General features: G+C 34.6%; 1 protein-coding gene across 1 annotated transcript; it reads right to left on the bottom strand.

Moving 5' to 3' along the window:
- Positions 1-18,718: 18,718 nt before the first annotated feature.
- LOC107411477 (ruBisCO large subunit-binding protein subunit alpha) lies at positions 18,719-22,574 on the bottom strand. The gene is made up of 8 exons (XM_016019067.4): positions 22,414-22,574; positions 21,739-21,919; positions 21,329-21,450; positions 20,968-21,175; positions 20,735-20,880; positions 20,329-20,635; positions 19,308-19,759; positions 18,719-19,205 (listed from the first exon to the last, which is right to left on the bottom strand). The coding sequence occupies exons 1-8, from the start codon at positions 22,465-22,467 to the stop codon at positions 18,915-18,917; spliced, it is 1,761 nt and encodes a 586-aa protein (XP_015874553.1). The 5' UTR covers positions 22,468-22,574; the 3' UTR covers positions 18,719-18,914.
- Positions 22,575-22,583: the final 9 nt, after the last annotated feature.

Here is a 22,583-nt window from a genome sequence, read left to right as displayed (position 1 = left end):
TATCTCGTACTAAGTTTTATGGAATTGATAAGAAAGAAGCTTACGGTTGACATAGTATTAGAGCATGATCTTAGGTTGCTTGTTTTTTGATCAGGCAGGGGTCAAGATTTTGCTCGGCCTCCATGGTTGACTCCACCGAAAATACCCTTGATAATCTAACATAAAAAAATGATGGTGGTTTGGTTAAGGGTCTAGACCTCTTCCTCTCCCATCACTGATTTTCGATAGTTCCAATCAGCATTAAGTTAGATGGTTCTAACTATGGATTATGGTCCTAAGTTGTTGAGATGTACATCTGAGGAGAAGACAAAACTGGGATACATTAATGGAGACTACCCCCAACCACTAGAAACCAACCCTTCCTTTTGTGAGTGGCGAATTGAGAATGCCATGGTGAACGGTTGGTTGATCAACTCGATAGACCATTCCTTGGCTGTGAACTTTATTTGCTACCTAACGACTAAGCAGGTATGGGATTTTGTTGCCACAATATACTTTGATGAAACTGACTACTCGCAGGTATATGAGCTTAGACGTCATGTATCTTGAATGAAACAAGCAGGTGGATCTATAGAAAAATACTATAATGATCTTCAAGATTTATGGTGAAAGATAGATTTTTGTCGACCGCATCCAATGAATTGTGTAATTGACATACAAAGCTACAACTTCATTTTATAGGAGGAGAGAGTATACACTTTTCTTGACGGACTAGATGATCGATTGGATCATGTTCGGAGCGATGTTCTTTGCTTGAAACCTTTCCCTTCAATTGAGCAAGCATATGCTCACGTTCAAAAGGAAGATCTCTGATAATCTGTGATGATATCAGGAGCAGAAGCAGTGGCTAGTGGTGCTATTATGGCCATCAAAGGCATGAAATTTGGCCAGTCACAAAAGTTTGGGTCTTCCTTACTATTCAAAGGTCATTTTGATGGGAATAAATGTACTCACTGTGGGAGTACAAAACATAATCGGAAACCTGTTTCAAATTACATGGCTATCCAAACTGATAGCATGAATTACAAGCCCGAAAAAAACGAGATACTTCTGCAACTAAAGACATCTTAGGTCGAGTAGTTGTGGCCACAGCTAAATCTCAACGATCTCTTATTCCCATAGCTGAACCTTTTACCTCAACCCCGGATTAAGATAATTGTGGTCAAGTTTTTTGCATCTCTACCACTTGGAATGATGGTGCATGGATTATCAACTCCGAAGTGATGGATCATATGACATTTGATCCAAATGACTTTTCTAACACAACTCAACCACGGAGGACTTGCATTGCCAATGGCAATGGGGCCACTTACCCAGTCACAAGGGTTGGAACCGTGCTCTTGTCTCCCTTTCTCTCTTTAGCACACACACTTCTTGTTTCATCTCTCTCCAACAAGTTGACGTCAGTGAGTCAAGTTACTGAAGAGCTTAATTGTGTTGTACTGATATATTCTACTTTTTGTCTTCTTCAGGATGTTCTTAGTAAGGAGATTATTGGCATGATACTAAGAGAGGGGGGAAAGGGGGGGGGGGGGGGGGGGGGGGGGGGGGCGCACACTGTACCACCTTGATGACTTCAAGTCAGGCAAAGCAAATCACACGCACCATCAAATTAGTAGCCATTAACGGCAAATTTGGCTATGGCATAGGCACTTGGGGAACCCATCATTTGGCTATTTTTGGCATCTACTCCCATCTTTATTTTTTCGTTTGCAAAATGTGGACTTTAAATGTAATACATGTATCAAGGCTAAAAGCCAACGAGTTTCTTATCCAGTTAGTTTGAATAAAATTAATACTCCATTTGCATTAACACACTTTGATGTGTGCGGACCATCCTCGATACCTACTTCCTCTGGTCACTGTTGGTTTGTAATTTTTGTTGATGATTGTACTCAAATAACTTGGCTCTATCAGCTAAAAACCAAAGATGAAGTTTTCACCATTTTTCAAGCATTTCATGCCATGATTCAGACTCAATTCTCTTCCAAGATCAAAATTCTTCGTTCCGATAATGGTGACGAATTCATCAACCAAAGATTTCAGACCTATTTTCAACAACATGGCCTCCTTCATGAGACCTCATACTCTTAAATACCATGATATAATGGTGTCACCGAGATGAAAAATCGGCATATTTTGGAAACATCCCATGCCCTACTCCTTGAAGCAATGGTGCTAAGTTGCAATTAGGGGGATGCTGTGGCTACTGCCGTGTACTTAATCAACCGTATGTCATCTAAAATTTTACACTTTAAAACCCTTTTACAAATCTTCTCTACTCATATACCCCTTCCTTCAATATTGATGCTTCCTCTTAGAATTTTTGGGGTGTGTTGCTTTTGTCCCTCTCGACAAGAATCAATGTACCCAATTGGACCCATATGCCATTTGGTGCTTATTTTTGGAATATGATTTACATAAAAAAGGCTGCTGGTGCTATGACTCCACTACCAATCGAACCTATATCGCCATGGATGTTACATTTCTTGAGTTCGAGATTTTCTATCCTTCATTAGTACTTAATTATTCCCTTCAGGGGGAGACTCAAGTAGTAGAGACGAATTGGTTGATGGCCCCCGTGGGTGAGCATGGAATCGAAAATAGAAAGGTTGAACTGCATGAGGCACTACAAGAGATTGAATACGTCGAATTGAGAAATGAAGAACTTGGAATTGAAGAAGTAGAAAATACAGAGTACCCTCAGTCCCCTTGCTCCTCAGTACTCGAAAACCCTCATCCTCCTAAGAATGTCCTTGAGGTAAGTACTCCTGCTACACCTTTACATGCTAATATTTTGGATTCCTCTACTGGTTATGTGTTGCCTTTTGGACATAATCGTGGGGAACCATCGAACAAATACAGCCCAGATGAAGAAGGAAGAAAGTCCAAGTACCCACTTGCAAATTATGTATCTCCTCAAGGTCTGTCCAAGCCATTTAATACTTTCACTCAAACATTATCCTTCTGCCATATTCCCAATAGTGTTGAAAAGGCATTATTTGATCTAGAGTGGGAACAAGCAATGTAAGAAGAACTAGAAGCCTTAAAGAAAAATAATACCTGGAAGTTGGTCCCATTACCAGAAGGAAAAAAAGATAATGGGATGCAAATGGGTGTTCTCTATAAAATACAAAGTTGATGGATCAATTGACTGATACAAAGCGAGACTTATGGTGAAGGGTTTTACCCAAATGTACGACATAGATTACTTAAAAACCTTTTCACCAATAGCTAGACTGAATACTGTTAGAGTCTTACCATCTCTTGTAGCAAATTTGGACTGGCCATTATATTAACTCGACATGAAGAATGCTTTCCTTCATGGCAACCTTAACGAGGAGGTATACATGGATATTTCACCAGGATATACAAGATCGAATGAGGCCAAAATTGTTTGTAATTTGGCGAGGGCATTATATGGACTAAAATAGTCACCACGAGCATGGTTTGGCTGACTTAATTCAGCTATGAGGAAGTATGGCTATCACCAAAGTAACTCTGACCATACTCTCTTGCTGAAACACCAACAAAGCAAAGTGACAACCTACTCCTAAACCCGTATTATATTAGCCCGAATCTAAATTATATTTTATGTTCTTATGGAAAAACCTTAACCTCTAACCAACCTGTGATTAGAAACCTTGGTATAACGAAGATATCACAATAGGTGATGGATATCCTATTGATAAGTCAAAACTAAACACTCACTCTCTAATGTTGTTTTAGGTGTTCAAAGAAAACAAAGAGAATTCTTTCTCACAAAATAATTTATGAATATTATTTAAAAGTGTGTTCTTCCTAAAAAATAATCCTTTAAATTGGCTAGGAAAGAATAAAATAAACCTAAAAAAAATTTTGGCGGACATTAGGATACATCAAGTGTGGCTGAAATTTCACTTACTTTCCTAAATCTATTTTGATTAATTAATTCCTTATTTTGAATTAGGAGTTAACTAATTTACAATGGAAATAATAAAATAGTAAATTTTCTAAACTTATTTTTCCAGCAAATAAATAAATAAAAACCAACTAAAAGACTAATTTGCTAAAACAAAAAGTTAAAATCAAATTAGGAAACTAAATAACTATCTTTTTGACTAAGCTGTCTTTAACCAATTTAAGTTCCAAATCAGCCTCCATATGCCTTATAGGATGCCAAATAGAATTATCATTGAGTCCCACACATTTCCCTTGCTTGGATCAAAGAGAAAATGCCAACTCAATGGAATACAGTAAAGCCAACAATAAAATAGAGTAAAACCTGCCAAACTTCCTCCTATGCGCACACCACCTATTTGATTTCCTTTGAAGCTGCCTTGACTTGATTCCATGACCTCTTAGAGATATGTATTGAATCCATGAAGTGTTGAAGCCATTTCTTGATGCCTGGAATCCATATTTGCATGCAAATAGCTACTCGGGCCCGTAACGACCTCCACCACTTGAATGCTTAAAACAGATCTTGTATCTTTGGGTATTGACAAGCCTTTTTGAGAATTAATTACTCCCTGTATAAATGCAACTAGATTGTCTTTAAGTCTCTTAGCTTGAGTCCTAATGATTGGCCCCGTCTTCATCTGTATTGGGTCAGCACCCTAGTAGTTTGTCGGTTGTGTGGGTTCAGACGGATTCACATCATTCCCCTTCTCTTGAAAAGGATTTGCAATGTAGCACTAACATTATACTCACTCGATAAATCAAGTTTGTAAGCATTATCATTTATCCACTCAAAAACTTGAAAAGGTCCATCTCCACGTTGCATAAGTTTGGACTTCCTTTGTTTGGAAAACCTCTCATTTCTTAGGTGCAACCAAACCCAATCTTCAAGTTCAAAGACAACTTGTTTTCGGCCTTGATTAGCACTCCTTGCATATTGCTCAATCCTCCTCTCAATATTTGTCTTTGTTTTCTCATGATCTGCTTTACAAAATCAGCTTTTTGTTTTCCATCTAGATTAGCACGTTCACTTAAAGGTAAATGAGTTAAATTTAATGGAGTCAAAGGATTAAACCCATAAACAATTTCAAATGATGTATATTTAGTCGCTGAATGCAAAGACCTATTATAAGCAAATTCAACATGTGGCAAACATTCCTCCCAAATCTTCAAATTTCTACTAATTAATTCTCTCAACAATGCAGACAAAGTCCTATTCACTACTTTGGTTTGTCCATAGGTTTTTGAATGACAAGTAGTTGAAAATAAAAGCTTAGTACCTAACTTAGCCCACAAAGTTTTCCAAAAATAACTTAAGAACTTAGCATCCCTATTCGAAACAATATTCCTAGGCATTCCATGCAATCTCACAATTTCTTTGAAAAATAAGTTAGCAACATTAGATGCATCATCAGTTTTATTATATGCAATAAAATGTGCCATCATTGAAAATCTACCCACAACAACAAAGATTGAATCCTTACCTATCCTAAACCTAGGCAAACCAAGAACAAAATCGATAGACAAATCCACCCATGGAAAGGTTGGAATTGGCAATGGCATGTAAAGACCATGCGGCATCAATTTAGATTTGCCTTTTCGGCATTTCAAGCATCTTTTACATATTCTCTCTACATCTCTCCTCATGTTAGGCCAATCAAAGTGTTTTTGTAGCAAAGACAAAGTTTTCAAAACACCAAAATAGCCCATTAAACCACCACTATGACCTTCCCTAACTAGTAATTCTTGAATATTACAATTAGGCACACATAGTTTGTTTTTCCTAAACAAATACCTTTCAAAGATGTAAAAATGATTAAAACCATACTTTATACAGTTCCTAAAGATTTCCCCAAAGTCAGTATCATGCTCATACAAATCCTTTAATTGTTCAAAAACAAGTAATCTAGCATCTAAGATAGAAAATAGTACATACCTTCGGGGATAATACATCGGCAACCATATTTTCCTTACCTTTCTTGTAGTAAATCACATATGGAAACGTCTCAATGAATTCAATCCACTTAGCATACCACTGGTTTTCTAAAGTTCTCACCAAAACATACATCTCTTTGTCATATGTTGGGTAGTTTAATGCAGCTCCATTTAATTTCTCACTAATGTAGGCTATTGGTATTCCTTCTTGCATTAGAACAGCTCCAATACCTACACCCAAAGTATCACACTCAATTTCAAAAATTATAGAAAAATTTGGCAAAACTAATAAAGGTGCATTGGTTAATTTTTCTTTTAACAAATTAAAAGATTTTTCTTGTACTTCCCCCAATTTAAATCCAACATTTTTCTTTACAATTTCATTCAGAGGCGCTACGATGGTGCTGAAGTCCTTAACAAATTTTTGATATAAACTAGCCAAACCATGAAAACTCCTCATTTAAGTGGCAGATGTTGGTGTCGGCCACTCTTGGATTGCTTGAACTTTAGATTGATTAACTTTGATTCCTGTAGCACTTACTACAAATCCTAGAAAAACAAGCTCATCTTTGCAAAAATCATATTTTTTCATGTTAGCAAATAATCTTTCCTTCCTAAGAATATTTAAAACTTGCCTACGACGCCCTTCATGGTCATCAAGATTTCGGCTATACACTAAAATATCATCAAAGTACACAATCACAAATATACCAATAAATGAACGCATAACATGATTCATAAGTTTCATGAAAGTACTAGGTGCATTAGTTAAACCAAAAAGCATGACTAACTATTCATACAGCCCATATTTAGTCTTATATGCAGTCTTCCATTCATCACCTTCTTTTATTCTAATTTGATGGTATCCACTCCTAAGATCAATTTTAAAAAACATGCAAGTACATGTAATTTATCAAACATATAATCTAATCTAGGAATTTGATGTCTATATTTAATGGTGATATTATTTATAGCCCTACAATCAACATATATACGCCATGAATTATCTTTCTTAGGTACTAACAAAACAAGGACAACACATGAACTCATACTCTCATGAATATAACCTTTATGAAGCAACTCACTTACCTGCAAAGGTAGCTCCTTTGTCTCCTCGAGATTACTTCTATATGCAAGCCTATTTGGAATTGCAGCTCCTGGCAAAAAATCAATTTGATGTTCTATCCCTTGGATAGGTGGTTATCCTTTAGGAATTTCCTCCAGAAAGATATCATCAAATTCCTACAAAAGAGAAAAAATAGAACTTGGCAATTCAAGTTCTTCGGGATTAGCTTGATCATTCAAATACACATCCTTAAAAATCATAACCAGCAATGGTTTCTTAGTTACAATTGCTTTATTAACATCACCAAAGCTAAGATAAATATTTTTATTTTTCCTCTCTTTCCTCTCTTTTCCTTTCTCTCTCTCGGTCACCACACCTTTTCTTTCACTCTTGGATTGCTCACCTTACCTCTTGGCCTTCTCAATTTTTTTCTCACTCTCGGATTGGCCTTGATTTTTCCACTCAATTTGGGTTCTAGAAACCTTACCTGGTTGGTCTTGCATGGCTTGGATTCCTTGGATTGGTGTTGTTGCCGTGGGTGCCATGCTAGTTCTTTCCTTGAGCTTTTCGGCCTCCCTCCTTTGTTGTATTTGAAGTTAGTCTCTAAATACCTCTTTAGGAGTCAATGGTTCTAGATTGACTTTTTTACCTTTAAATCCAAAAACAATAGCATTCTCTTGACCATAGTATATAGTATCCTTATCAAATTGCCATGGTTTACCAAGTAAAATATGACCCACATGTATAGGCACAACATCACATAAAACAACATCCACATATCTATCAATGCTAAATTTTGCTTGCCTTGTTTAGTTATGTTCATCTCACTACTATCATTAAGCCATTGTAATCTATACAGTTTGGGATGCTTAATTGTTGCTAAGCCTAATTTATCAACCACAACATTACTAATCACATTAGCACAACTTTTTCTATTCGAGCATTAGTTAGCTATGTGTCCTAATCCCAAGCACTTAAAACACACAATACCATGAGTTCTAGGAAGTTTAGGATCAGATTTACCTTCACTTTTGTGTGCTTGGACAGAGGCTTTGGACTCCCTTTTTGGCCGATTGGTGCTTTCTTATCCAAGTTTCGGCTTTTGTCTTACTTCAAAGGTGGGATTGCTTCTCCAAGCACTTGAATTTGACCTCCTGCTGTTTGAAACTCCTCCAAACCATGAGCTTGTGCCCCTCCTCATGAATTGATTCTTAAGTTTGATAGCCACATGCAATATCTCTTCCAATTCAACATATTGTTGCAATTCCAATTGATTAGCTATCTCACGATTCAACCCACCTAGAAACCGTGCCATGGTTGCTTTTCTTTCTTCATTCATGCTCAATCTCATCATAAGCATCTCCATCTCCTTGTAATAATCATTCACGAACCTATTTCCTTGAGATAAAGATTGTAACCTTTGATGTAGCAACCTATGGTAATGAGTCGGTACAAATCGCTTCCTCATGATTCCTTTCATTTGTCGCAAAGTAGTAATCAATTCATCACCTACTCTTCTTCGGGTACTTTGCTCATTAGTCCACCATTGGAGCGCATAATGTCCAAACTCCATTGCCAACAACTTAACTTTCTTAGCCTCTGAATATTTTTGACAATCAAAGATTATCTCCATACGTTCCTCCTATTCCAAGTAAGCCTCCGGGCACTTTTTCCCATGAAAGGTGGTATGTTGACCTTAATATTCCAAAGATCATCATCCTCATTCCTTGCTGGTCTCCCACGGGTTGGCCTTCCTTGAGGTTCAAAAATTTCATCAAACCCCTCATCCAAGTCATCTCCAAAATTGCCTTCACCGAATTCTTCTTTAAATCGCCTTCGACCTCGATCTTGGCCTCCATGAACCTCAAACCTTGTATTTGGCCTTCATTGTAATGTTTCTAGCCTATCCATCCTTTGATCTATATGATCAAATCGAGCATTCATCTGCAGTAATTGCTCCAAGACGGCCCTCATATTCGTGTGCTCATCTCCACTCCCCGAAGCTCAGGAATCTCCTTTGAATCCTATGGACTCGTCTTCATTAATTCTCAATGGTGGATCTCTTCTTCTCACCCTTGAATCTATCATGTTAGTATGAATAACACAAAAATAAAATTGGACTTCACAAAATTCACTGCCTTACTTGTTTCACTCAAACAAGGTCTCAACACTTGCGTCTGCACACTAGTTTTGGCTTTGACTCTCTTTTAAGCTCACACTTTCTTGCCTTTTTCTGCTCAAAGAATTAACTCAAAGTTCTAATTAAAACACCCACTAATAACAATTAGATTACAAGTATATTTTAATTAAACTTATCAACAAAACAGTAGTGAAAAGCAAGTAATACCGAATGAATTTTTAAACACCTAATTTCTCGGCTTTTTTAAGCAAACAAAAAAAAAAAACAAAGGTAATTTAACAAAGGAAATTTTGGAATTAATAAGAACTGGACCAGATGGTAAGAAATTAAGAATTCAAGAATAAAATTTAGAAAAAGAAATTCAAATACAAACAAGAAACAAATTGAACAAAAATATAAGATAGTTATTGGTTGTTGTTCTTTGTAATTCAAGTTTTTGTATCAAATCCTTTAACTCATTTTAATCCAAATAATTTTAGCATCCAAAATTCAAATATCCAGTAGTAAAAATAAATCTCTAGCAACTCCAAATATTGAATAAATAGTCAACAACTCAGCAGTTCAAAGAAATTTCCAACAAGCAAATTTCAACACGAAATTCAACAAAACCGACCTCTTTTGTTTTTTATTTTATTTTTATTTTTTAATTCGGCCTTTCTTCTTTTTTTTTTTTTTTTTTTCACAGAATATCAACTCAACTGAAGTAGTAAGAATCAACAATCAAATTGCAATTCCAACACCAAAAACTCAACAAACCCATGACCACCAAAATTCAACTTCCAAACTTTGTAATTTTTTATTTTTTTTTATTCCGCAAACCACTCTTTTTTTTTTTTGAATGTCTGAATCCGTTTAAACAATTAAGACAAAAAACAGCAAAGAAAAATCAGTAATGAACTAAATTACCAAGAACAATAATGAAAGACAACGAATAAACTAGGAAGCAAAAATACAGTAAAACAAAGAAAACCTAATTTGACTAGGAATAATTTTTTTTTTTTTTTTAAGATGCTGAATGTGTATGAGATGGATGCAACCTTAACTTAATGCTAAAATTGCAGATTAACACAAAAAAAAATAAAGCAAATAAATGTAGATCAAACCTAAACAAAAATCTGGCTCTGATACCAAATAATACGAACCTAGGACGACCTACTCCTAAACCTGTATTATATTAGCCCGGTCTCAATTATGTTCAAGTTCTTATGAAAAAACCTTAACACCTAGCCAACCTATGATTAGAAACCTTATTATAATGAAGACGCTACAATAGGTGATGGATATCCTATTGATAAGCCAAAACTAAAATACTCACTCTCTAATGGTATTTTAGGTGTTCAAAGAGAACAAAAAATTTTTTTTCTCACAAAATAATTTCTCAATATTATTAAAGGTGTGTTCTTCCTAAAAAATAAGCCCTTAAATAGGCTAGGAAAGAATAAAATAAACCCTAAAAACAAAGGCTGAATTTCAGCCAACATTAATTAGGAAACATAAAGTGTGACCAAAATTTCACTTACTTTCCTAAATCTATTTTGATTAATTAATTTCTTATTTTTAATTAGGAATTAACTAATTTACAATGAAAATAGTAAAATAATAACTTTCCTAAACTTATTTGTCCAGCAAATAAATAAATAAAAACCAACTAAAAGACTAATTTTCTGAAACAAAAAATTAAAATAAAATCAGGAAACTAAATAACTATCTTTATGACTAAGCTGTTTTTGATCAATCTTGATCAAATTAAGCTCCAAATCAGCCTTCATATGCCTTGTAGAATGTCAAATAGGACTATCATTGAGTACCACACGTTGCCCTTGCTTGGATCAAAGAGAAAATACCAACTCAACGAAATATAATAAAGTCAGCAACAAAATACAGTAAAACGGGCCAAACTTCCTCCTATGCGCACACCACCTGTTTGATTGCCTTTGAAGCTAATTTGACATGATTCCATGACCTCTTAGGGATATGTATTGAATCCATGAAGTGTTGAAACCACTTCTTACTACCCAAAGTCCATATTTGCACGAAAACAGCTACATGGGTCCGTATCGACCTCTACCACTTAGATGCTTAAAACAGGTCTTGTATCTTCGGGTATTGACAAGCCCTTTTGAGAATTAATTACTCCCTGTATAAAGGCAGCCAGGTTGTCCTTAAATCTCTTAGTTTGAGTCCTAATGATTGATCCGATCTTCATCCGTATCGGGTTAGCACCCAGAGGGTTGTCGATTGTGCGAGTTTAGGAGGATTCGCGTCAAATTTTCTATTGAATTTGAAATAAAGAACTTGGAAGGGCTTAAGTATTTTTTGGGAATAGGGGTGGCGAGGTCATGAAAAAGCATATTCCTTTCTTAACGGAAATACATACCAGACTTATTGATGGAACTGGGATTACTAGAGTTTAAACCGATAGATATGCTGATTGTGCAGAACCATAGGCTTGGAGAATATTTAGATTAGGTACCAGCCGATAAGGTGAGGTATCAGAGACTAGTGGGGAAGCTCATTTACTTTCTCACACTCATCCAGATATTGCTTACGCCGTAAATGTGGTAAGCCAATTTATGCATAATCCAAGTGAAGACCATATGGGTGCCATAATTCGAATTTTCTACTATCTAAAATCATCACTAGGAAGAGGACTGATGTTCTCCAAGAATGCTCATCTAAATATTGAAGGGTACATGGATGCAAACTGGGCTGAGAATATCTTGGATAGAAAGTCTACTTCAGGCTACTTTACATTTGTGGGAGGAAACTTAGTTACATGGAGGAGTAAAAAGAAAGGTGGTAGCATTGTCCAGCACTGAAGTTGAGTTCCGAGGCATGGTGAAAGGATTATGTGAGCTTCCTTGGCTTAGAGGTCTGCTATCAGAGGTCAGTTTTCCTCTTAACTCTGCAATGAATTTATTCTGTGATAACAAAGCTGCTATCGACATATCTGATAATCCAATTCAACACGACCGCATCAAGCATGTGGGGATATATCGATTTCATCAAACAGAACCTGGAAGAGAAGATGATTCAGCTCCCTTTTGTTAAATCTGAAGATTAGTTAGCTAACATTCATACCAAGGCAGTTTCTAGCAAAAACTTCAATGACTCATTTGACAAGTTAGGTATTAAAGATACCTACACACCAACTTGAGGGAAAGTGTTGGTGTGAGTCCCGCAAATAGCCAGTTATGGAAATCTTAGATTTAGGAATCTCTTTTCTCAAGGGTCAAACATGATTGTAGCTGTAAATATTGTATAGTCAAAGAATAGCTTCCTAAAATAGTTTTCTTGTATCTCTATATCTTGTACTCAGTTTTATGGAATTGATTAAAAAGAATGTTATGTTTTGACATATGTGTGTGTGTGTGTGTGTGGTTTATTAACTGAACTAATCTCATTTGATAATTGGTAAAATGCATGTGTGTGATTTATTAACTGAACTATCCTGATTTGATAATAAATAAAATGTTTGGCTATAGGCAATAAAAAGCACTTAATTTTTTTTTTTACATTTTTATATTTTAATTAATACATTGAATGTATATTATTTTTATAATCTGTAGCATTTATTTGGAAAAGCACAACCTTGATGCTTCTTTTAGAAGCACCTAAAAGGCTTATTATTAGTATAACTATTATTATTATTATTTTTAATGTTAAAAAGCACTTTTTATTTTTTACCAATTATGTAACAAAGGTTTTTTTATTTTTTTGGTACTTATTTTAGCTTAAAAACACTAACAAACATGCATTACAATTAATATAACTTCAAAGAATGTTTAATACTGTTTTTGGAATTTTAATAAGTGCTGCCAAGGAAAATAAACACGTGCTAAGTGTTTGGCTAAAAAGTAGGAAGTACTTTTATTTTTTTAATTAAAAATTAAGCATTATAGGTGTTTTTATGAGAGGTACTAAAATTGATGCTTTCCAAATAAGTACTGCACAATGGAAACAAATAATAACCAATTCTTTAATTAGAATATCAAAATACTATAAATAATTTTTAAAATATTTTAATTATGTGAAACCAAACATTCACCGCTATCTTTTTTAACAAAAGCTCTATGAAAAATATGTGTTAAAAACAAATCCTAATTTAAAAGCACTTTCAAACACATACTAAAATATATCGATAAATGTGTCTTGGGACAATCCAATTGGTTATAATCCTCTCATTCTATGTTTAATCAATTTAAATATAATTTAAATATGGATAAAGATAAATATATTCTTATATAAACTACTAAAATAATTATATTTGAACATTTAATAAAGATGTTGATAGACTTTTTGACATCTCTAAGCAAAGAAATAACATTGCAAAATGAAAAAATTAATGCAAAAAATTCATAAACAAATTGGTACTTTACTATTATTATTGAAGAAAAAAATGTACGATTGATCATTTACAAGGGAACATAATATTAGAATAGCACTTTTTATTTATTTATTTTTCCTATATAAAAGAAGAACTATATAAATAATGCAAAGAATATGCTTCTTGAAACAAGGACATCCAGGCTATAAAGAAAGGCATTTTGGGTTTGCCTAAAATCATGGTTCCAAAGTCACTAATCAAGTAATGATGAACCAATGCATTATTCGCGGCTCTTTCAAAAGAAATTAAAGAACGGATTTGCTTTAGTTTTCCGTCTCTTTTTAGAAAACAAAGAACGAAAATTAATTTTGGGGTAGCAAAGAGAGAACGGTACAGACACATATTTGAAAAGGAAAAAAGAACATGATTCTTTATATTCTCAGACGTAATATAATGAAAAAGAAAAAAATACTCTATGTATTTATAATTATTCCTTATAGAAAAGCTAGAGGATTCACCTTCGTTAATTTTGGAATATCTCATTAGTCTCTAATTTGAAAACAACTCTTATACTTGAACGTCATAATTTAAACATATATTCCCCAAAACTATAAAGCAAAATTGAAAAACCATCATTTTTTAGAAACATATTTTGAACAAGAAAAAAAGTATATATATTATATTGAAGAACTTTTTAAAGCCCCAAAATTTGAAAGAGGCTTCAAGTCAAAATATACAACCAAAATCAATGAAGGGCTAGCATTGCCTCTAGTTTTGTTTTTGAATCTAGTGTATATATATTGAGAGAGAGAGAGAGAGAGAGCCGTTAATTCTGAGTACCAGATTCTATTGGAATATTAGTATTAATTATAGAAGGAAGCCTGGAATTTCCTAGTCATTAAGCTAGCCGGATGTAGCTTAAAAACTGTGGTCCTCCACATTAATTAATTATAGGAGAATCTGTAGCATTAAATTTTGGGCCATCAACCAATCTTTTTAGCTAGTTGGTCTAAAGCATAATCATGCTCTCATCACAAGTAGTGTATGAAAAGCATAAATATACGTCTTGATTTACCATTTTTTTTCTTCCATTGTTTATGAAATCTCAAGATATTTTTTCTGAAAATAATTTTAAATTTGAATCCCATATATTAAATATCAAAAATAAAAAAAATAAAAGTCACTTACAAACCGTTATGTCACTGGTTATAATTCTACACAAACTGTAACCAAAGGTAATATATCTGCTGAAATATATATTTGCAAATTACTAGCTAGCTAGGCTCATTTCATAATCTAAATGTGTATAATTTTCTTTTTCTTCCTTTTCTTATCTCTTAATGTGTCTATTTTTATGTTTCTTTCTTACAAATATATATATATATATATATATATATAAAGAGACTAAACTAACTTCCATTGTTTAATTAATTTTGTAGCCTCTAAGAAATAACTCAATTTACTGTTTCTAATTATAAAATAATAATTATAAAATTGAATTTTTCATTTTAAATTTTAAAAAATAAATCATGTCAAAAACACCGAGGCGTAAAATGGATCAACTACACGTAAGGGAAGAATGTAAGGGAAGAATTAATAGGGTATACTTTTTATTAGACAAATGCAAAAGAAGGAATTAAAACATACGAAACCCAACTCTCCTAGTGCATAGTGGATTTATCATTCTTTGTTATTAGCATGCACATGATGAAGGAACAAATTATGAGGGAAATAAAAAACAAAATAAAATAAAGATCCGAAGCAGGGTCTCAACTTTGAAGTGAGCATGTAGGTTAAATTGTAGCCGATGTTTCTACAGAGAGCATTGGGATGTGACTCAACTAAATTTCTCTTTTCGGTGTTGGCCATCTATTGGGGTATCGAAAGCAATATGTCAGCATGGACGTCACATTGGCACAGCACATTATATCAATAGAGGGCAATGAAGAGATAATATTAGTTTCTTTTTTTTTTTTGTTTGTCAATCTTCTAAATTCACAGAAAAAGCAACAAATTTTAAGCACATGAGTTGTAAGTGAATGTTAAACACGAGCAGGTTAAAAAAAAAAAAAAAGGAAAAAAAGAAAAAAAGAAAGAAAGTAAGAGAGAAACACATTTGGTTTATGATTTATGATTTATCTTTTGATAAAAAGAAATTAATTTTGAGGGCTTTAAAAAAAAAAAAAAAAAAAAACTGGGGTGTGGTCATTTGAATAGATTCAACAATAGTAGCTATTGGACTATTCCTAGGGACTTAATTTCTCGAGATTTTTTTTTTTATTTGCCTTTTTAATTTCAGTTGTGTCCTACAAGATTTTTTTTCTTTCAATTATGAGAAGTTGTCATAATGTATAATATATCATATTATCAAATTTGTAAAAAATCATAGAGCCCACCACTATCATTTTCCTTATTCGATCTCTATTTTTTACACATCATTACCACCATTGGGTTGAAAAGGGAACAATTTGCAAAATCAAAGCCACTTCAACCCCTCAACGTCACCGGAAAAAGATGGTGCCAAATGGGTTTTTTTCTCCAACAACATCGAGGGTCGAGGTGGTCTGGATTATTTTGGACGACAGCTAGTGTGACAGAGGTTAGAAAAAGGTAACAATGTTTGTGGATATTAGCGTTCCATTAGCAGACTTATCCTAACACTAAATCAACTTCGAAATTAAATAAGCATCAATTGGAAGAATTTTTTTTAGAGGGCTACCATATACATACGGAATTAGAGGGAAGCAAAATATATTCAACTTTTTTTTTTTTGGGTAAAACGAAGGGTTAATATATATAACACTTTTAGGTAGTCAGATTCACTCATCTTCGAACAGTTCTTGGATTTTTTAGATTTTTTTTTTTTTTTTTTTTCTGTTTGATATTTGGTTGCAAGTTTCACTGTTAAGCTTTCTCATTATCCAAAGCAGCATATTTAAGTTCCAACAACAAAAATATTTGTCGTAATATAGAAAGAAATGGAATCCCAAAATTGAAAGATGGGATCCCTTAAAGAGATATTGGAATAGCTATCAGAGTAAGGGACCCTCGAAAGACGTGAAGCTCATGCTTTTCCCAACTTTGATTTTGATATAGAATTTACGTTTGCAAGGGCGCCAGCCCGACAAGTAAGGTGTGCCTAAAATTTCCATTCTAATGATGAAAATGGTTACAAAATGGAGAGGTCCCTTGGACTTATAATGCTTATCCTTTCCCTATCTCCGTTTGAAGGAAGGGGAAAAAAAAAAAAATTGTTAGTATACTCTTCACATATTTACTTGTATAGATGTGGGTTTGAGATATTCGTCCTTTTTTGTTTTTTTTTTTTGTTTTTTTGGTTTATGTTTAAAAATTGTTATAATGATAGAAAAGATAATAATAAGCAAAAATAAAAACAAAATAATGCTCCTTTCCAAAATAAAATTTAAAAAAAGAGGGAAAAAAAAAAGAGGTGGCTTGTAGTTATGATATATGGCATTATTAATTCAACTTTTTTCTTGGAAAAATGTAAAAACGCAAGTTGTGCATGGTTTTCAGCCTTAAAGGAACTTGACCTCTAATCCTTTCACCCAATGATAGCCTGTTTCTTAATACAATTAGAGTTCAAATCCCCTATCCACAATAAAAAACAGAAAAGCACACCAAAAGAGAATATATATATATATATATATATATATATATATCATAAATTAGGCCAATTTCTATTATTAGCTCAGTCAAAAAAACCGTCTGCTTTGTTGCTTGTAAGAAATTGCTAATTTTTGGTACAATTTGGTGCTCAGAAATCCAGGTTGAATTGGATTACTAATTCAATGTGCAAAATAGGCCAGCAAGAATAATTTGGTGGCTGGCAATAAAAACCAAAATGAAACCATATATAGAAGGTTATTAAAATATATATATATATATACAAAATATATATATATATATATATATAAAGACATGAATGTTTGTGGTTATGTACATGAGTTTAATAAATAAATAAATAAATAAGAAGAAGAAAAAAAAGAAAGCAGATTCCATCTCAGAATCTATTTGTTGATGTTCCTTTGTTTTGAGAAGGAATCTGACCTATCAATGGGCATAGGTAGGTTGACCATTAATTGGTCATGTCGTTTTTCTATTTTAATTTGATAACTACTTTCTGTCTGCCTAAATCCTCAGCGTGCCTCTTCTTCTTATAGAATCCCTTCGTGGCCCCATTGCCCAGTGGCAATTAGTTTTGTGTTGGTTGCCTGCCAATCTCAATAAATAACGTCAATGTAGCTTTGTTTTTGATGTGACAAATTTTGATGGGTTTTATAAGACTATGGTTAGAAATCTATTTTTAAAAAATATGAACTATTTCAGTTCATAATGTTTGATAAAATTAATAAATATTATAGCAAATATATATTTTTCTGGACAGAAATTTTCTTAGTTTCGCACTTAAGTGAATCCAAAAATTTGGAATTAAACACAAATGATCGCTACCATCTAGACATTTTCTAAAAGGACAAATATTATAGAGAATATAATGCTTAAACAATAATGGTAAAAAAACAAAAAAGAAAAAAAAAAGTACACATTCTTTTTTCTTTCTTTCTTAACAGAACCAAAGTCCAATTTTCATCTAAAATTAAGAAGCAAAAGCTCATATTGGGTTCCCGATCACATAATTGAAACCAGCAAGGCGGTGGGTTTTCAACTGTTCCTTTCAATTAAGGACCTGCCCACTTCAAAATTATGTTCAGGATTTTGAAACGGAGTTTGGTCATTTCGCACAACCAAAATATCAGTTTACACAACAATGTTTTTTGTCGGGTTTTTCATTAGTTAAATAATTGTGAAGTGTTTTAGAATTATATTAAGATGTTCAGTCGTAAGTACTAAACCAAACATGTCTGCAATGTTCGATCTTATCAAATACATTTTATTATATTTAAGGCAAAAATTTATTAGTGAAAGGAGATTTCCTGATCTTGTGACTACAAACTCTCTTTTGAAAGTGTTGTGGTCACGCAAATATCTATGGTGGCCTTTGAATTGTCATAATTCAATGCCTTTGCAAAGGTAATATGAAAAAAAAAAAAAAAAAAAACAAGTGGATCGTATGAACGGCCCCAACTCCCCACGGAAAGGAAAGAAAGTGAATGTTGACAGTGATCCCCAAAGCTTTTTCTTTGAGCCATATCCTATAAATCCTTGGGCGAGGTGGGCCTACCTAGAGAACTATTAATAAGGCCCAGCCCTTTATAAACATTTAACACATGCGTCACTTTCGAGGAATAGGAAACTTACTTGCAGACTTTCAACCAAACCCCTTCAGAAATTTCACACTGCTAAACCATATTTGTATAGAAACAATCATATTGATGTTGTAAATCCGTACAAAAAGGGCACAATCATACAGACAATCCAAATTCTATCTATAGCACTATTCATTGTCCTTCTGAATGCACCACATTTGAACCACTCTCCGTTTGTTAGATAAGCATAAAACCGAGCAAGAAACTTTCAAAGGAATATCACACAACAAGCTGTCCTGGCTGGGGAACAGCTACAGGTGCCTTGGGCTTCGGTTTTTCGACCACAATGGCTTGAGTGGTCAAGACCATTCCAGCAACTGAAGCTGCATTCTGCAGGGCACATCTTGTGACCTTTGCTGGGTCAATAACACCAGCCTCCACGAGGTTCTCATACTTGTCTGTCATTGCATTGTAACCAACCTCCCATTCACCCACTTTTATTTTCTCCACCACCACTTCGCCTTCAATCCCTGCATTTTGAGCTATTAATGATGCTGGTGCCACCAATGCCTGCACATACAAAATGGAATAATTTAGTGAAAAGCTTCACACAGAGAAATTAACATTTGATTTTATCATCAGGGACACATGGAAATAAGGTGCAGTGATTACCTTCTGAACTATGTCAGCTCCCAGTCGCTCATCTGCATCTTCAAGCCTGTCCTTGATTGCAGGGACAGAAGAAGAGAGATGCACAAAAGCAGTACCACCACCAGGCACAATCCCTTCCTCAATAGCAGCAAAAGTAGCATTCTTGGCATCCTCAATGCGAAGCTTACGGTCCTCAAGTTCTGTCTCAGTAGCAGCACCTACCTTTATGACAGCAACCCCGCCTGACAATTTGGCTATTCTCTCAGCTAGTTTCTCAGAATCGTAAACAGAATCTGTCTCAAACAACTCTTTTTTCAGCTGTGCAATCCTAGCTTGTAACTCATCTTTTGATGCAGCATCAGCAATAAGGGTGGTGGAGTCCTTGGAGATGGTCACTTTTCTGGCTAAACCAAGCTGCTCAACTGAGGTGTTCTCAACGAGGAGACCCAGATCACTTGCTTGAAACTCGGCCCCTAAAACATTAGAAAAATAGGAGAAATGTTGAGCACATACAAGTTAAAGGTACTTACATGTCTACCCTAACAATTGTCCCTGTTAGTATCAAGAAGAAAGTTGCTAGAGCAGTCATTTGACTCTTCAAATCAAATTAACTTATTTCATTAAATATCCAGAGATCACTGAATATTCCAGAGATGATTAAGATATCAAAGGTATGCAACAGCCTTTTCGACTAAGACCTTCAAACACAACTGCATGAGCATCCAACCATGGATGGAACCTCCCAGATGCACTAGTGCTTACTGCTTGATTTACAAAGATAGTTTAGCCAACTTAGATCGGCAAACATGATAGGCGCTCAGATCATTTGAGGAAGAAAAAATTTACAGAGAACAATTAGGAAAGAAGACCTTATGCTATTTTACCTAAAACTTATCTTGTTTTCTCAAACAACCAACATCTAGCAGAAATTCATGTAGGCTACTCTTCTGACATTAATGTAAAAGACTCAACTAAGGATATTTGTGTGCTGATATAATCATAAAAAATACAAACAAAACATATCAACTCAGGGTTTATGTACCTGTCAAAATGGCAATATCTTGGAGTAGCGCCTTTCTCCTCTCACCAAAACCAGGAGCCTTGATTGCAGCAACATTAAGTATACCACGCAACTTATTGACAACAAGAGTTGCCAAAGCTTCTCCAGTGACATCCTCAGCAACAATGAGCAAAGGAGCTCTCAGTTGAGTGGTCTTCTCTAACAGGGGAATTATGTCCTTGATTGCTGAAATCTTCTGATCTGTAACCAAGACCCTTGCATTTTCAAATTCAGCAATCAATTTCTCAGGGTTTGTAACAAACTGAGGGGAGATATAGCCTCTGTCAATCTGCAAACATAAAAGAACCAGAAGACAAATTATGCAGATGCTTTTGGTGGGAAAGCAATGAAAATACATACCTCACAATATAATTAGATAAACACACACCTCCATTCCTTCTTCTACTGCAACAGTTGTCTCAAATGACGATGATGACTCGATGGACAAAACACCATCAGGCCCAACCTTGTCAATAGCATCAGCAATCATAGTTCCAATAAGTTCATCATTCCCAGCAGAAATGGTAGCAACAGCTGCAGTGAAAGGAAAACAATTCAAGAAAGTGAAAATTTCTTGATAAATACTTGGTGGTTATCTTATAAATTATGAAGCAACAGTACCTTTGATATCATCGCGTCCTTTTACAGCCCTAGACTTCTTCTCTAGCTCTTCTACTAACCCCTGTACAGTTTTGTCAATCCCCCTCTTTAGTGACACAGGATTTGCACCAGAAGTTACACTTAAAAGCCCTAGCTTGATTATTTCCCTTGCAAGAACTGATGCAGTTGTTGTCCCATCTCCAGCAGAGTCGTTTGTCTTACTAGCAACCTTCACCCCATGATTGAAACAAGTCAACACTCATCACATTAAACGAAGAATAATAAAGAATAACAATGGGTTTCACAAACTTATAATAGTTTTGACAAGCTTAGGGAATTTAAACAGAAAGACTGGAAAATATCACAGCCAAAAAGGGCTAACCTCCCTTATGAGAGCTGCACCAGCATTTTCCATTGGATCAGGCAGCTCAATAGCCCGAGCTATTGTTACTCCATCATTAACTACTTTAGGACTTCCAAATTCATCCAAGACGACATTTCTCCCTTCAAAACACAAAGAACAAATTCACACCAAAGACCTAGCCAGGAAATTGACATGGACTTAACTACAGTAATTATCAGATTTCCAATATAATCACATCCCATTAATATATTCTTTCCTAAATACAAAAAATGCTCTCATTCAAAGGTTGTCTAAGCCAAGTCGTCTAAATCGCACAACCATGCTAGTTAACAACCACACCATAAAAACGTGACCCTTAAAAGTAGCTGAAATTATGAAAAGCTTTTGCAAACAACAAAATGCTATACTGTATTAGAACCAAAAGTTACCCCTAGGACCAAGAGTAAGGCCAACAGCATCGGCAAGCTTATCAATGCCGCTCTGAAGTGCGGCTCTCGAGTTCTGGTCAAAAGCAATATCCTTTGCATTGGCCCTTACAACAAACCGCCCGCTGGATTGCTTGTAGTTAAGCCTATTACTCTTCTGTTGATTAACCCTCCTCGTCAAGCTCTGTTGACATTATGATACAAAGAAAATCAACAGACAAACAGAAATAGACGCAACGAACCAAAAAAAACAAAAAAAAAAAAAAACATATGGACAAGTCCATCGCATTTTTGAAGTAAAAATTTCAATTCAGAGATACACATAAACACAAGCCCACAAAATGCTCATGTTGAAGAACAGAATTGAACATCCGAACACTAAACCCTTTTGCATTTTCCATCATTTCCCACATAGAACAACACGAAAAAAAAGAAAACAAAAAATTCGAAAACTAATCAAAATACTTGAGCAATTCAGTCTCAGAGACAACCCAGTTCGGGTTTAGAAAGAATTTGACAACAACCCAATGAATGAACACAGAAAACAAGAGCATGTAAACATCCAAAACTAGCGCAGACACAACCAAAATTCAAACACCCCAAGACTTGCATTTTCTTGTCCGTCATTTCTTGGAAAACATACAGAGAAACGGGCTAAAAACAATGACACTAAAATACCTGCTTGGGGGAGCAGAGAATAGATGCAGAGGAAATAGCATTGGCGGACGCCATTTGTACGTAAAAACCAGCGAGAAGGTTTTTCTTCTCTGAGTCTGTCTACGAAGAATACTAGGCGCGTTGAGGATAAGGAGGGTGGTATAATGTTAGGGTTTAGCTTTATGTTTGTT

Source organism: Ziziphus jujuba, chromosome 10, assembly GCF_031755915.1.
Source record: "Ziziphus jujuba cultivar Dongzao chromosome 10, ASM3175591v1".
Taxonomy (NCBI): Eukaryota; Viridiplantae; Streptophyta; class Magnoliopsida; order Rosales; family Rhamnaceae; genus Ziziphus; species Ziziphus jujuba.
The sequence above is the reverse complement of the archived record's forward strand: the minus strand, read 5'-3'. Positions and strand labels throughout refer to the sequence as shown.